Source organism: Homarus americanus, unplaced genomic scaffold, assembly GCF_018991925.1.
Source record: "Homarus americanus isolate GMGI-L3 unplaced genomic scaffold, GMGI_Hamer_2.0 scaffold47967, whole genome shotgun sequence".
Taxonomy (NCBI): Eukaryota; Metazoa; Arthropoda; class Malacostraca; order Decapoda; family Nephropidae; genus Homarus; species Homarus americanus.
The window spans coordinates 2490541-2508657 of NW_024731965.1; the positions used below are offsets into that span (position 1 = coordinate 2490541).

Genomic DNA, 18117 nt, shown 5'->3' on the forward strand with positions numbered 1-18117 from the left:
TAAAGAGCACAATTTTCTTTATGTTTACTCCATTGGAAACGAATGTAAACATAGCAGAGATCACTGAATTGGCTGAGTACCTCCTCAGCTTATCAGCTGATGTTCAAAACAAAACGTGATTTTCATAAGGATTTCGTTAATCGTTTTTTTTAACCGAATTGAAAATTCTTATGGAAGGCAATTCGTTAACTGAAATTTTGTTAACCGAGGCGTTCTTTAACAGAGGGACCACTGTACTATGTTGTGTTGTCAAAGAAAGAGAAACAATTGAGACCCTGTAATTCTGTGTAAATGAAGCAGAAAGTCAGATCAGCAACTTTGGTCAGATATAGCAGCAGAGTCTACCAGTAGACAACACATTATGCTTCCAATATCTTCCCAAGCAATAGTACCTCCCTGTTTGATAGCTGCCTACTACCTAATGTACTTGGACTATAAAACTAAGCTGTACTTGAGATGTCAAAGGTAAACAAATTTCCATTAATACAATACAGTAGAGTAAAATTCATTTCATAATCAATGTTGAGGTAAGTGAACACCTGAATTATTACCTTGAGAGTGAAGCATCATCAGCAGGGTCTTCATCAATGGCTGAGGAAGGATCCAGAGCAATCTTGAAATTGGTGACTGTCTCCTCTGACCCAAGTCCGTGATCATCCTCTGGTGGTGGGAGCCACTTCTCCACTAAATCCAGCTGAATCAACACCTGCAACCCAAATAACAGTACGTCTCACAAACAAATTCATTATGACACATTTTAAGGAAGAGAATCCAGGAGAGAAAGATGGTGCTTAATATAGACAACTCATTCCTCTAACATTGAGCTTCTCACCACACATTAAGCGAGAGATTTAGAGCGAGGTGAACACTTTCTTCTAAATCTCCCATAAGGAAAGATCTATATCAGCCTTTTTTTTTTATACTTGTTACAACTGACACATTATGAAGAAAAATTAGAATCCTCCTTCCTTAAAGCTTATCTACCATATGACTTAGGAACAAGAACTGAAATAAATTCCTCTACTAATATGCACTCTTGGCACAGAAGACCAATCTCCCCTCCCAATATAACAGTAATCATCATTGTTTTATGGCCATTTTACAAGCTTGCTTGGGTTAGCCATGATTATCTGATGGCAGCTCTTTATGCTGCACGGTTTCTTGCAACCTCTGTCAAGTTCTTATCTTTGAGGTAATTTCTTATAATCTGTCCCCATGTCATTCTTGGTTTATGTCTGGCTCTCCTTCCCTCCACATTCAAGTTCATGCATCTCTCGACCCAGTTGGTCTCCTCCATTCTCTCCACATGTCTAAACCATCTTAGCCTGGCTCTACACAAAACCCAGCTGCTCTCTTAGGTCCGAAGAGTTTCCCATCCATCAGTGTTACAATTCATATCTGCCTCATTATTCTCATGTCAGCACAACTGCCCGTGTTTTACTGCCATACAACATATCACTTCTCATTGTGGCTACATACATCTTTCCTTTCTCACAAAGAGAAGGTCCCATTGCCATCAATAACGGCAACAGCTCCCAAAACTTCCTCCAGCCACTTCTGACTCTTGCCACCTCCAGAGCACATGGACACAGCTCACAGCATCCTGGAGGTGCAGGACTTCACCCAACACCTCATCTCACACTTCACCTGACCCAAGCTTCAGCCCATGTGATAATATTTTTTGCTCCATACATATCATAATATCTTTTTTTAGCAAATGATGCTTCATTTATCAATGCACAAGGTACACCACCCTTGCCCGGGCCTCTGCCAGGGTGATGATGTTTTTTCAGTGTTTCATGCTGTGACATTTCTTGGTGACTGATGCAACATTCACAGATGTACACAACAAACATCGTGTCTCACAGTGAACAGACAAACCAAGCTTCTATGAGCCTGCCATTGTGATAACAGTGATTAACTTCCTTATTGTTGATATTTACAATTAAAAATGTCTGAAGGTTTTATATAATTAATCATTTTTTAGCACAAAACTATTGCTTTATGAGGGCTGTAACTAGTCAAGTATACAGTGATAAAATTTACCTAAATGTTTCGTCTTGGCAATGCTTCAAACTTCAATCTAGTTCTCCATCATTTAGGTGAATGTGCATTTAAATAGACTCCCTTGGGACTCAACTTCGATTAAATACAGGTCTACTATACTTATTACAGTACAACTATTATTATCATGAAGAGACTGGATGAACAATGGGTGATGGTAAAAAAGTGGAGAGAGGGAGGAAGAGAGAGTAGAGAAGAGTAAAAAAAGGGGGGGGGGGGTTAATAAGGATTTGTGCATAGAATTTGACAGTGACATGAATGCCTGGAAGAGACAGTACAAAAACCATCCTGCTAAATAAAAGGAAACAAGAAGGAAATATTGTATGGGATACAAATAAAGAGATACTACTGTATGTCATATGCTAATTTTCACTAGTTAAAATAAGAAGTTTATAATACTGTATATATCACTCACTTGATTACAGTCAGTAATGCTGCAGATATCCGAGACACAGCCATTGATGTCCGGCATGGTGTGAGTACCAAGAGTTGCTAAGGAGTCCAAGGAGGGATGTTGGTATAGGGCAAAGACGAGTTCCACCGGCGTGCGAGTTAGTGCCAGGTACTGGGGTTCACCCAGAGAATGCTTATGTAACGCATGCTCGATAGCCAGCTGTTCGTATCGATTACTCATGCGTAAATAGGCCTCGGCTGCCTTAGGATCTGGACTGTTTTCTTGCCACTGTTTAGCCAGAAGTTTACTCTTCTCGGCCGCTTCCACTTTATCAGCCCCCGGAGGAAGTCTATTAACGACCCAGTTGGCACAGGCAGTTGCCAATTCGCCATGTTGTATTTTGCTCACCACTCTACGGACACACGTTAACAGAGCACTGTTGCTACTGCACACCTGCCATGGGGAGTTTTTCAGATTGTTTGACTCTGAAGCTCCAGTACTGACCTCTGATTTTTCAGGAGATTCTCGTTCTAAAGCTTTGGAGACAGTATTCTGAGTGGCTATCAGACACAACTGATCTGGGTTTAATTTTAAGGTATGAGAAGCTTGAAGCCATGTATCTACAGTCGATACATTTAGTTCTGGTTCAATTATTTTCATCAGATATTTGCTTCGCCTAAAGAGCTCATGAAAAGGAAGACGGTGTTTAGATATATCAGGAGGTCCCAGACTTTGAGGATGGGATGAGACCCATTCATCCACCTCAAAATCACTTGGAGGAGCCTGCCTTATGTACACTCCAAGGAAATTGATCACATCTAATCCACGCTTCAATAAACTTAATTCCTGAGAATCTTGCTCAAGGAGTATTAGTTGTTGTACTACAAGTTCAATTAGTTCATAGTTGTAAGGACTGAGCAAATTTAGCTTTGTTTGAAGCATCTTATACAACAGGGTCTTGTTGCTAATCTCGGCAATAATAGTCTGGCACTTAGATATCACAGTACGTGGAGGTTCAACTTTAATTATTCCACCCGACGGAAACTCTTCACTGGGCACCTCCGGCGTCCAAGATTGTAGTGTGGTCCTCAGGTAGAGAAGTAAAGCATCAGTCACGTCTAAATTGAAATCTTTACAATAATCATACAACAGGGAGAAAGAACACTCTGAATGTGACACAAAGTCAACCATAACTTTTTTCAGAGCTGTAACATCTCCTTTGAAGGCTTCCTTGAAGGACACGTTCATATCACCCAAACGCTTTCCCCAAAGAACTCTCTTTAGCAACAAATCAAATTGTTCCTTGACCTCTGTTAATTTATGTAATGTGCAATAGTCTCTTCCTACAGTAGCAACAGAAATGAGCCGGGTATAATCAATTCCAAATCTTTTAATGAGCTCATTTTGTACTTTCAAAGCATCCTTTTTAGTTAGGAGTACAAGCAGGCTGACAGCCAGAATGACATCTGGCCTTGTACTACCAATAACTTTTAACAGTATAGTAAACACCTGTTGCCAGTCAGGTAAGCATCCTGCCACTAGTGATTGGGTACCCGATATAATGTGGTTCTGAAACAGCAGCAAACTCAAGTTAAGAGCAAGTAAGTCCTGACCACGTTCACGAAGATGACTAATGAGGTCCTGTAAGCTGTTATTTAAAGAACCGTTCTCCAACAAATATGCTCCCTTCTCTCCGTTGCCTAGATAAGGGAGAGACAAAGTTCTAGCCTGAGGAAGCTGGGAATTCAAACAGGCCTCCATGGAGTGTGTCATTAATGAAGTGACTAAGCCATCTTCTATAGGCATACTAGCATCATGGAACAAAGGACTGAACTTCCAGATACTGTAGGGATTACAACTCTCTACAGCACTGGACTTGGTATAAATACTTTCTACATGGCACTGAGAATATAAAGTCTGGCCCAGCTGGCACCATGTTCCCAATTCCAGCAATGGTTCCAGAAGGTCTGTGAATGTAAAGAGATACATCAGCATTATTAACAAGATATTATCAATAGTTCTACATACAACATACTGTACTGTATATAAGCAGACTGAAGGTCTAAATTCAAACATAGTGGGATCATTTGAACACAATGCAATCAAAATATGAACCGGTCAGCAAGGGTTCACTAAATCTCACAAATCAGGAGAAAGAGAGAACCTCCTTCCCAGTGACTTTGGAGATTATATTTTCAGCACTGGCCATGTAAAAAAAGGTCATAAATCTATTAATCAAGATAAATAAAATACAGGTAGATCTCTTATAACAGACAAGATGTGTACCCGAGTGTCTGGTAAGGAATTAATCTATTAAAAGAGGTTATTATAAACGTGGTGTCTAGAGAGATGTGTTCCTGACATTAGCACCACATATCAAAGGCCTCTAACCTCTGCTGAAAATGTCCACGCTTCTCACTCATACAAGGGCCATATATACCTTTCAGCAGCCCTTTTCTCCAATTGAAGTTAATGTCCCTTTTCAATAGGTCTTTTAGATTATTAAATACTCTTTTTGCTTGAACTATTCTTATAATGTCTTTCATACAGCGACCATCACAGCCGGGATTTAGAAACGAGCATAACTTTCATCTTTACAGCATTAACTCTTAACCTATATTCTCCACCTTTTTCCACCAGTACCAAGGCGGTAACTATCTTATATTACAACACTATAATGTTTACTTTAAGACTTCGGGACTGTATTACCATATACTGTAAGAACTTGTAACATGAAATACAGTAGCTAGCATGAATAAAACAGAAATTTTGAGGGAAGTTACAGTAAATCTTCTGCATATTTTACTTAAATAATAAAAATGAGAGAGAGAGAGAGGAACTACTTATGGCACAGCCTCATCATGTTATACTGTATTTTATATGATATTTATTACAAATGACTTCCTTGTACAGTATTTGGTGAGAGGGTTAAAGTCAACGAGCCAGCCTTAAAGTATACTTGTATTCCTTTGAAGAGTGACAGTAGTTCCCTCCACAGTACACACCTGTGACCCCAAGCTTTCTCTGTTGTTCACTGTTACCTCTACACACAGAACCAGTAGTAAGACAGGTACAGTTGTAGACAAAATCCTCTCAACACTTGGCATCTGCTTGTGAGCCATATACATGATGAGTTTATGCAGTACAGTATCTAATAATGCTGGTTTTCATCACAAATTATAACAGAAAAAAATAAAATAAAAAATTCATACATAGAAAAATCTGAGAAAATATGTTAAAATTCCCCCCTCTCTACCCAATGGTCTTCCAGTGTCCAGGGAATTTTGTCCACAACTGTACATGTACATGAAAGCAAGGATCTGTGGAACTGTAGTGAGGATGATATGTAAGAAATAATTTACTGGGCTCTTATGGGCCAATGAAGCACAAGGATGTACTGCACTGCATCTGCTCAACTAGTACAGTATTTTCTTAAACTATTACACTGACCTGGATGTGCAGATGTCAAGGCTAAACCCACAATTTCATGAATAACACCGATAAGGTCAGCCCGGGACTTGACGCTGGCAGTCCTCTCTTGCAACGCAGTGGAATTCGGGGATGAAGATTCATTGTGACTTATTAATTCTATGTTTAGTTGTTCAACCAATAGCTTGACTATCTCATATCCAACTTCAGTGCAATCTAACACAGTTGGATCTGCTATGATCTCTCTGTAAAAGCAAAGAATAAACAGATAAAAAACGGTACAGTACAACACACTCTGACCCACCCCACCCCACCCCACGTCCTCTCACCATGGCTAGGTCTATGGCTTTATTTCTCTTATTATATTGCATCAACTAACCTCCCTGTGACCATGATCTTTGTGCTGGTCTTGAGTTTGTTCTTCTGTAAATTTCTTTAAGAATGATGAAACTGTTTAAAATTTCTTAGCTCTTACAAGTCTCTTCTCTCTATGCTTCAAATTGGCTGGAGTCTAAAGCAAAACAGGTTCTCTTTTCACTAACCTCCATTTATTCACTCTAATGTGCTGTTTCTCACTGGTCAGTCATCTACTCCACATTCTAGTACTTGCTTCACCCATCATTCCATTCCCTTCTTGGTCTTTCCCTCTCCCTCTCACCACCCACTTGTAAAGTATACACTGTCCACATCCTTTCACCTCACCTCCCATTAAGCAACACACCCTGGTCAACATTTTGTCCAACGTTGCCTTAATTTCCAAACACATCTAATTTCTGTATTTCTTAACCTTTGCATCCTATTTACCCAAAATATTTGCTTCCCTCTCCTGTACTCTTGCTTCCCTCTCCTGTACTCTTGCTTCCCTCTCCTGTACTCTTGCTTCCCTCTCCTGTACTCTTGCTTCCCTCTCCTGTACTCTTGCTTCCCTCTCCTGTACTCTTGCTTCCCTCTCCTGTACTCTTGCTTCCCTCTCCTGTACTCTTATTCCTCCACCCTTAGGCCAACTTTCACTGACAACCATCATCCTTCTCCTCAACACACCCTGACACACACTTTATTCACCTCATACAAACTATAAATAACTCAATATTTTCCCATGTATCCTATATTATTGTTAAAGTCACCCAATTAATTGTTTTATCCACTTTATATGAATCTTTTTCCAAATCTTTAAACGACAATTCTTTCTCATTTACAAAATCTTTTATAATTTTTTTTATGCAAACACCTGATCCAAACAACACCTTTTCCTGAATACACAGTAAATTACATAATGGCCTGACCCTAAAAACTTATTCTATAACCAAGCCAGTGTGGAGTGACCCCATGACTACGTGGACCCAGGCTTCTCACAGTATATACATACATACATGCATACTTATGTATTGAGGGGGCAAAGCTACTACAGTGAAGTATACTATCCTCCCGGTAGGACATTTATCAGACTTACCTACACACATGAACGGCTTCTTTCAATTTACCGTTCTTAGCAGCTAATGATGCCAAGAGGGAAAATAAATCACCTCTGGGTACATCTAAGAGGAAGGCAAGCTGCTGCATATGGTTTAACCCTCTACTGGTGTCTTTCTCTTCCTTGTTGACATCAGGCCTTTTGGTGTCTGTCACTACTGGGTCACAACTTCTGGTGTCTATGGCTTGCTCTTCAGTATCCCATACAAGGCCATATTCCTTGTACCAATCACTTACTTTATCCTTAAGAATTTTATAGCAACAGGTTTTGTCTTCCAGCTCCCTCAGTGTTGGGTAAATATCATACTTTTCCTGAAACAGAAATATAGTTAAGTTTTATAGACAGTACAAGAATCCATCTCGTCCCTAGAGTTCAACACTAACTAAATGGACACCTGGGATCTTGTTCTCAATAAATGAAATACCATAAATGTACCATCTTGAATATAATATGACCATGTGACTGAGCATCTTAAAAATCAATCAAGTAATGCACATCCCTCTGTGGGGGGGTAAATACTGAATGATGTGGCCAATGAGAAAAAAACAAACATTAGAATTGACTGAAATATGGCAGAAATTTGAAGAAACAGATGAAGCCTTTATTTAGAATGAGGTGTGCCAAAGAGTAGTGTGAAAAGTAACATACACTAAGACTTACCTGCATGGTGTGAAGATTGTGAATAGTTGTGAAAAAATCTTCATCAGATGGAGTGCCAGTCTTATGGTGCCATTTCTTTAAGATACTTTCAAGGGCCACCATACCCCCAGTCACAGCTTTATAAGACTCCTGTTCCTGTAAAATACCCCCCAAAAAAGATGAAATTAGCCTTAATTGTTGGCCATCATCAGTGGAAGTTAGCTGTAGGGAAGGTGGCCATCATCAGAGGAAGTTGTAAGTTACCTGGGTCCATAAAGTGGCCCAACACATCCTACTGTAGCCAGTGAGCCACACTTACATCACCTGGTTGGTCAGGAAACTTTGGGAGAGGAAATTATCCACAAACTTATATCACAACCTGTAATTTGACCAAGGATGACCAACAAAGCCATCAGATGGAGATGACTGGAAAGCATACTGTACAGTGATGCATTAACTCTGTAAGTAAACCAAGAGGCAGCTAAATTAAAAGAAAATTTGTGCCTAGAACATCAAGAACATGAGAGATATCAAAAGGTATAAATCTAAAGACTGCAACACACACAGCAGCAACAGTGGTCCAGAAGGCTAAAGAACGTTCAGAAAATGAAACTCAAGTCACACTTTACCTTCTGACCACTTGGAGAAAATAAAAGTTTTTGAGTGAAGTAAATAATCAACTTCTGACAAGTCTGCTTTTGTAGAGAGTCCTTTAATCCGTGGAGAAGCGTCTTCACTCCCTCCACATTTCTGTCAAACAAAAATTATTTAATATTAACATAAGAACATTGATTACAGTATGGGTATTAATGTATATAACCAAAGTAAAATATTTACACATTTAGTATTCACAATTTTCCATTATATGCCCACAAAAAATGCTTAAACAATTACAATACCCTCATATTTATGTGAAAAAAGATGTCACATTAATTTTTGAGTCAGTCGGACACTTGCAACTCACTAGGGAAGAATTGTTCTCTTACAGCCACTACTGAACCCATTCTCACAAAAAGCATCACCAGACTTTACCAAACCCTATTGAACTGTGACAGCCTCATGTAACAGAAGCAAACCCCAGTACACACCTCGTGTTCAGAAGATAAATGGCCCGGGTAAAATACGCATCAACACGAGAGAGATGTTTGTACGTTGCAACCACACATAGTGCATCATCCATGGCTTCCTTTTCATCATGGGATAAAATATTTTGTAACATCATCTGCAACACAGGAAAATGGACATGAATAAATAGAAGAACAATAGCAACATTTAGACAATATCTCTGAAGCATTTTCTCACATTCCTTCCCATCAAGCCACTCTGTGAAGGTCCATCATGTACACAGAAGATTCTTACCAGTAGTTACATGGACACACAGAAGGGCCCCTGGATGGAGCTTGACTTAATATTTACGATGAAAGGACAGCAGTCACTCAATACACCCCCTCCATAGTCTTAAGAGGGGGGAGGGTTACAGACAACTACACATTTACACAAGATACAAAAAACAAACTAGCTGCAATAACTAACCACAGAATTCCGTGGATCATCAATTTTGGTAAGATGGAGAGAATATCTTCGTAATACCAACTTTAGATCTACTAAGCGCCTCTGATCCTCAAGTTGAGTACTAAGAGAGGTATTGAGGGATAGTCCCAGCTTACACATGGCATGTGTTCCCTCACTCCATGGTACAGGAGCAACACGTACACACTCCACAATACACTGGGCACGAATCTGAAATACATTATATATAAAACAGCAGCAAGGCATTTGAGTATGTCATATCCCCAGACCATAGCTTTTATATAAACAAGATCAGGGGATAAGTGAACATATATCAACTCTGGCAATATTATCTTCCACTTATGATATTTTTGAACCACTTTGGATACTCAGGGACCATCATTCCAAACATCCTGGAACCAATACAGGCAATCTGCAACTAATACATCCCATTTAACCTGAGTGTTAACGAGGAATGAACTTAATGCTGGACAGATACAGAGTCAAAGTGACATGTGTGTCCTTGAGGAGGTTGTTCCCGTGAGCCTGGTCTATGACATTGTCAACTAAGATGTGATAGGCAGCAGAAAGAATTAAGCTACACTCATCACAATCCCATTCCTTAAGGCAAAGAATGACCTTTAAATAATTTTGAGCAACTGGTGACAGTGGGAGTGTTATCTTCTTATTCCTGCAAGTTATTATGGTCTAAGAGTTTACTGGAGAAACCATGGATCCATATGTCACTCCTGACTGGAGTACCATTATGAACATTTTCAAAAGCCTTTAATTTAACATTTAGCAAAAATATAACAATGGTAGACCCTATGTCCTTGTGTATGAAGCTTAGCTGTTTAATGTGAGTAACAAAATCTTTAGGGGAGGACAAATATAAAATATCCCCCAAATCATGTCAGCCGAGAGTATAATAATGATGCTCTATGAAGCAAAAAATGAATATTAATAAAATACACAACAGTACTGCACCTGAGCATCAGACATAATATTTATGACAGCATACAGCTTATCTTCCCATGGTGCCTCTTGCCAGGCCCACCAATCTTGGAAAGCAGAGGCCAAAGTGTCCAGAACATAGCGTGCCAGAGTACCATCATAATCCAGCTCATGACGTATCAAGTATGACCGTACAAAGTCATCCATTAAGGGGGAGACTTCTTCACCACACACTAACCAGTCCAGTAAAGCTGCTACAACTGCCTCTTTGTTTTCCTGTTGTGTAAAAATGTAAGTAAAATTTTAGATAAGAGGAAAAATACTTAGCAATAAAAGAAAAAAAATTTATATTTATTTCATTACAAATACCAGTATACATTTGCTATTTCTTCATGATGATACAGTACTTGCCTGTATATACTGATTGAATTCTATCTTGATTCTAAATTTATTTGCTAGGAGTTGCAGATCCTGAAGTGCAAGAGCTGTTTGTCGAAGGTGGTACAGAGCAGAAGATGGGGAGTGAGCCTTCCACTGAGCAACGTGCACTGCCATCTGTACTTCAATGTTGCCACCTAATGAAGAACAAGTAGGTTCAGATGTACTGTACATTACTTCTTAGTCACACGTTTAGTTACTTTCTTTTGTTTCTAATAAAGCCAACATGGCAAACCTCAATATCTACCAAAATCACCAATGCCAACTGTAGGTTACAATATTTACACACATTTCAGCCAATGACACTATGACACATCTGTGGGCCTGAAAACAATCTTCTTTGCTTTCTCTCTCAGTTGGTTCTCAGGCCACAGCCAGACACACTGCTACCCACACGATGCCTCTCAGAGTTTCCTTCATATTATCACTCCATCTTTTTCTAGGTCTTCCAATTCATCTACTCTGCCCAGCATAATATTCTCGGGCCTCTCCAGTTACTTTATTTAGCTACATGGTCAGTCTATCTTACACCACTTGATCTGGTCGCACAAGATGGTCTAGTCAGGACTCGTCAGTGCTCTGTCTCGACTCAAAACTGTGTTGTCTTAGAGTTTAATCTTTCTAACACATTCACCTCTCCGTTTTGTTAAGTCTCTTAAGGTACAGTACAGTATATGATTCACGATATATATATAACAGGAATGCCAGAACTCATATTTATTGAAGGTTTGGTTAGGTTAGGTTAGGTCACATGGAAATCTTCATACTCTGGCTAGAGATTGGGGAGGGGAAAGATTATTTACTTATACTTCTGATACAATTGTTTATACTTAATACATCAAGCCTAAAGTGGGTTAGGTTATGTTAGGTTAGGTGAGATAAGCAGTTAATGACAGTATCATGCTCTCAGTTTACTAGGTGATATAGTTGAGACAGACAGAAAACATCAACGAGACCACAGGCAATTTCAGCCTTTATGGGCCACCACAAGATTAGCCCTCACTACTCAGCCCGGAGTCACTAGATGATAATTTCAGGGCGATACAACTCCAGGCTGATTATGCTGAGAGGTTACTTCAGGTGGGCTCTTGGATGGGCTACTTTAGGTGATTCATAAAGGACAAAACTATGAATGATCTCGACAAAGTTACTAAATATATACAGTATATATTTACCAAACTATACAGAGCTGACCAACTTTGTATTTCTTTACCATTAAATCTAAATTCTTCACCCAGATGGTAATGTTACAAGTGAAGGAATTATATCAAATTTAAATAGTGTAAATAAATAAATAAATAAACAAACAAATAAATAAATAATAAAATGATAAAAATGTTCATTAATACCAACCCGCCTGGAAGTCAGCAGCCACATTTTCTAACACTGATATAATGGTATTGGCAAGTGTTAGTCCATTGGAAGGCCAAGCACTTCTCTCCAGGACTTCCAGCCTCCTGCAACCCACAACACAAGATAAATCTATTAGCTAACATGTTTTATTACTTAGTTCTTACGGCTATCTTTCTCTAATTTCTAAGATCTTTTAAATATACCTTACAATATTTGCTTGAGAAGACAACTGACGATTAATTTAATTACCAAACCAATTTACTTGTGCCAAATCTACAATCTTCAGCTTCAAAAATCCCCTACAACATTAAAACCCCTAACTTAGGGCTTCAAAGATCTTTTATCTCATGAGGTACAGTACTTGGTGGTGACCAGGGAAGTGCAGTATGTCTTCAGAATGGGTGGGTGTCTAGGGAGATAATATTTCACATTTTAACCGATAGTGTAGTACTGTAGTTAAAAGTTAAAGACACATCTGGTACTGCTTAATTTTGGGTCCTAAACCACACCGATAAAAACAATGAACGTGTAACAATACTTTAATACTCCTCACTTGACTCTGTTGTCTCCCCAGGTGGCAATGATCTCCATTGAGCTGGGACAGAACTTCACCAAGTCAGATAGCACATTCTTTGGCAGCCAGTTGCAGAGTACTGATGAAGGTACATTATGCGGAAATGCATCCAAGATCTGAGAAACACACAGTTGGTCTACCTGGTGGCTAAACTCGTACTGATGTCGATGCCACAACGTTGATGCAGAATCCAAGTTCCCCTGTCAATGATGATAACCAAAAGTTTTATTATACTGTAAAACATTAATAGTAACTAATATGAAGCCATACAGAGAAGACCTTCCTAATGGCCACCAACTTCATGTCTCAACAATACTCTACTCCTCTGCTCCCCACCTCCCCTTCTTTATCTATGATGATTACTGTATACATTCACCCAAGAACTTTACCAAATACACTTATAGATCCTCTCAACTCTTCCTCCTATTTCAACTCGCCACATTTCTTTCACCCTTGTTCAAGATATTCTCCCCCATCTTCCTTTCACAATATATCCTTAATCATTATCTCCAAGTGTTTTCACCCCTTTCACTTCCAATGCAACTTCTTGTTTCCTTTACATCTTAGTGTCAACCTTTTCCTTTATGGTGAAGTACAGTCCTAATCTTTTATACTCTCTCACTATTCATTTTACCTTCCTCTTAATCCAGGTGTTTCTCCTATTTTAATCACTACTCACCTGCAGCAGACATCGATATGCCATTTTTTTTCTTCAACTCATCATTATTATCATCACTGTTTTCTGGCCATTTTCCACACTTACATTGATCAGTTAGCCATGATTACCTCACAGCATGGCATCTCAGGTTGAAGTAAGTTTTAAGGCTGGATGCCCTCCATAACACCAACCTACCTGCCTACCTACACTGTATATATGTGCTTATCGATGCTGTTATGGCAACCCCCCTTATTTTACATATCTCAGTCTACATAATAAATTTTGGGATAAACCATTTAAAATTCACATTCTTACCCTGCCCAAGTGTTCAACAAACTCCACCAGCATATCTGAGGAGGAGAAGACAAGCCAGTGCTGAATATCTGAGGACGGAAAGATGTTCTCAAATGTCTGGAGACGGTAGGTGGTCTCACTCACTCGCTGCATCAGATTGCTCAACTGGTCACCTTCTTCTGACTGGAAAAGTTAACAAAATAAACCTGAACTACGATGAATTGCTTGTACCTATAAGACATACATACATAAATACATCTGTACATAACACATGACCACAACTTTTAGCATGTCAATGGAATTTTCACATAATACTTGTTCAACAGAAATATAACCAGTGAATCAAAGGGTGAATATGGCAACAAGTTCATTATGGAAATTCACAGTAGTTAAGGGTGAAATTACCTTGAAAATGGTTAATATAGAGTAAATAGATGATTAATGTGGGAAGTATTAGAGAAAATATAAGAGTTTAATGGAAAATTGTTGAATGCTGTCCTGGGAATCATTGACTCAACACTGTTACATGGACTGAGTCAGGCAGAAATCAGAAGTACTAACTGCAATGACATCCTTGAGGGTACTGTACTGTTTTATATGAATAAAGTAGAGGGAAGTGTGAGCAGCATCAGGCAAAGTAGAATAGCCAGCTCAGATGATATGTGAATGAGAGGTGAAAACTCGGGAGATGGAAGGATAGGGTAAGGGAAGCACTTCTGTATTAGGAGGATAAAGATTCAAGATACAGTGTAATATGTGAATGACTCTAAAAATATGATGTCAAAAGGTGCCACTGCTGCTAGGTGATGCTTGGTTGTAATTAGAGAGACAGAAAGATAAACTGGTGAATAGGGAGCCCTTGTATGAGTTTGGTACAGGTCACCCACCACTGTAAAAGGCATGGGCTTGTGAAAGTTAGGTATTAGGAGCAGCACATATACCTTAATTGAATTTACAAGTCGTCCTTTTGCATAGTTGAGAACCATCTTCGTAGTAACCAAGTCAGGTAAAGAAGCCTGAATGCAGAGTGAAGTCACAAATTCTGAATCCTGGATCTTTCCTAGTGTTGCCAACAGCTCTTCAGTTTGTCTGACAAGTTTAAAAATCAAGTAATTACAGTGAACACAGATTAACAGAATAAGGATTCTGTTTTGCACTTGGTAAACCATTCAATATTTCCTAGGATTCATATTTACTTTCAGTTATTGTACAAGGGCAGATCTCATTAAAACATTCAGAATCCTGAGAGGGATGGAAAATGTGAACCTGGGCCATTTCTTGGTGATGTCACACACCAACAACACGAGGGGACATGACTACAAACTCGAAGTTATAATGCAGAACGAGCATAAGTAAATAATTTTTCACACAGAGGATGGTAGACCTAAGTAACAGTCTACAGTCTACCAGCTCAAGTTGTTATCAAGAACAGTACTGGGCTTCAAAATAGCCCTTGACAAAATTATCAGAACAATGGAAGGATCCTACACAGGCCACTGACCTTCCTCCCTTCAGGTAAAAACATTCTTCAAAAGCCTTTCATCTTAGTTTTGACATAATTATCTTGGAGTAAACTCACTTTATAAACTCATTCAGTCAGCTGCTTCACGGACATTCCAAAAACTTAAGAATTACATGTAGAGGTTTTAGGCTTGAAGGTTCCTCAAATGCTCTAACTCAAAGGACTTGTTTTTCATCCCTCTCATTACCCTTCCTTCCTTGAATCATACTTAATAGAAATAATAATAATATACAACGTGTACCTTCCACTTCCTTCAATCTCAATCACAGACATATTTTGAGCCGAGGTGATCCAGGGGTTCATCATGTCACACAAAAACTTGGCCCGGGCCTTATGGACGTCCTGGATGTTCAACCTAAATCTGCCACAAAAATCCTCAGCCTCCTTGAATTTGCGCTTCATCAAGAGTTTGGCCAGTCTGAAACGTTCACAAAATTAATATAAATACTGTATTCCCTTTACTGTACTTACACAAAAGTAATTAACAATACACTAAAGCCTAGAATAACGACGGTAGTGTAAGGTGAATCATCGTGTCGTGAATCATTACTTAGCATTAAAATAAAGCAATAATAATGAGGTGCGTTCCCCAGTGTGGCCATTTCATAGCTTTTGTGTGGTTTTTGACCTTTTCCCCTAAAAAAATACAATTAATGAAAAATACAAACTATAACTTTAAATACTGTTTATGAATACACCTTATATAATATAAATCAATAATAAGATCACACAAGAGGAGATGGGATGCTATTGTTGTCAGTGTTTACACCCATGAGGTCAGTTATCCGTCTGAAACAAGAAAATAAGACCCTGGTTGTTGCAAAAGTAAAATGAATGTAAAAAAATATACAGTATATGTTTTAATTAATGTTATTTAATGTACAGTAAAAGTAACCATTGATGTTAAAGAGAAAAAAGGTGAATGATAGTGGAACGGCAATGTATACTTGTGCCCTCAAGGAAACCATGTCGTTTATCTTAAGAATATGTACAAAAGCTTCATTAGTGTTTATTGCTGAATATGTATTTGATTGAATTAATGTTTATATATGTGAAATGAACAATGCAATTCATTAATAATACGTAGAATATTAAAACACACGAGGAGACGAGACGGCATTGTTTTCGTTCACGTTTACAACACCAGTGACAAATGACGATGGTTCTACTTCTACATAAGAAACTGAATAATCAAGATCCTCTTTGTTGTTGTAGTAAAATTAATGTAAAAAAATGAATATGTATGTGTTAAGTAATGTTAATAAATGGAAAAATAGAAGTAGCTAACTATTAACGGTAAAGAATAAACAAAATAGATTGGGAACGCCATCGTATGTAAGTGCGTACATGTGAAAACATCGTCATTTCTCTACATAAGAATATAAAAGCAACACTTATTACTGTTCATATATGTTTTAAATAATACTTACTAATGTAAAATATAAGGACAGCCAATGAATATTGTACGAGTTTTTACTCAGATGATTTCGTCAATCAGGTTCAACTCTGGCTGAAGTTGAAGCTTTCCATAAAGATATCATAGCTGTTACTGAAACTGTTACTGAACCTGAAGTTGTTGCTGAAGCTGCTTATGATGCTGAATTTAATGGTGTAGCTGAAGTTGATGGTTTAGGCCTTTGAATAATAAAGCTGTCTAAAAAACCTTTCACAGCTACTTTCTTTTCTCATTAAACATCTTTACGAAGAGGTCATATGTGTTTTTCATGTCCCTGTTAATTTTAATGCTTCGTTCTGTTAATGGATCCAATTCAGAAAATAATAACATTCATTGCATGCTCTATATAATATCCACAGACCTCTCAACTTTTTCATATCGTTTTAACACATCTAGTTTCTCGGCTAAGCTTAAACACTTTCTTTCAGCTTTTGAACCAGCACTACCATCACTCGCTCGCTTGCTCATGTTGAATAGGGTCGCAAAAAATGCAGTAAGAAACTGAGAATGTTTATCCCCTTTTCCTGTTCAGATGCGTGAAGACAAAAGGCCCACCAGCAATGACTGTTTATACTAGTGATGCTGGGACCACCCTCACAAGCCCGGCAGTCTCCATGTGCAGAGAGTTTTTTTTTTTTTATAATACATATCAGGATTTACTTATTATGGCATAAATTGAATTGGGTCCTAAATTAACCAGGGTCTTAAATATGAATCGTCGTTAGTAGAGTTGTCGTTATGGGAGGCTTTCCTGTACTGTATATGGGATACTTCCTTCACAAAAAGCAACATGGATGTAGAAAAAGTTATCATGAAAAAGATTGATTTGATTGATTGATTCTGGTAATAACTTTACTGGCGGTGCAACAGCTTAGGTTCATATGCCACTGAAAAAGTCTGAAAACTGAAAACAAAATAATATACAGCTAACTAATTATCATTTTCATTCAGATAAAAAAACTTGTTTGAGGAAGAAAGGGAACCAAGTTGCTTTACACTTAGTTAAACATGAATGACTGAACATAACACATTACTTATGGTGAGATGAATAAACTGTAGGTCAAAGATTGGGCCAATTTCAGTTCCCTCTGGCTTCACCAAGAAGTAACAACAAGGATTTCTGGTGCCAACACAGTGCTGTACTCACCTTGCTTCAGGAACACCATCCACTATGCTTTTAAGTTTAAGGCTTGAAGTAACACAGGTCACAGGGCTCATGTCTGGCTCTAAGAACAGTATGGACTCTGCTCCTTCTCCAATCTTTACCAGATTTGTATCCCTGTTAACACTCAACTCATAAACGGTCACAAATCCTGAAAAAAAATAATCACATCTGCAGTAATAGTTTACACTCATAACAGA

The 18117-nt window shown here is 38.4% G+C and overlaps 1 protein-coding gene across 1 annotated transcript in view; it reads right to left on the reverse strand.

The window, feature by feature from the left end:
* Positions 1-18117, reverse strand: part of LOC121868133 (kinetochore-associated protein 1-like) — a 34675-nt gene that overhangs the window by 8514 nt on the left and 8044 nt on the right. Inside the window, exons 8-23 of the mRNA XM_042368438.1 lie at positions 17903-18068; positions 15541-15717; positions 14719-14866; positions 13799-13960; positions 12805-13025; positions 12252-12355; positions 10863-11035; positions 10494-10736; positions 9531-9737; positions 9086-9219; positions 8627-8747; positions 8019-8153; positions 7338-7669; positions 5909-6132; positions 2480-4425; positions 552-706 (exon numbers count right to left, since the gene is read on the reverse strand). Coding sequence (XP_042224372.1) covers positions 552-706; positions 2480-4425; positions 5909-6132; positions 7338-7669; positions 8019-8153; positions 8627-8747; positions 9086-9219; positions 9531-9737; positions 10494-10736; positions 10863-11035; positions 12252-12355; positions 12805-13025; positions 13799-13960; positions 14719-14866; positions 15541-15717; positions 17903-18068 — 4648 coding nt within the window. The remainder of the gene's footprint in view (positions 1-551; positions 707-2479; positions 4426-5908; positions 6133-7337; positions 7670-8018; positions 8154-8626; positions 8748-9085; positions 9220-9530; positions 9738-10493; positions 10737-10862; positions 11036-12251; positions 12356-12804; positions 13026-13798; positions 13961-14718; positions 14867-15540; positions 15718-17902; positions 18069-18117) is intronic.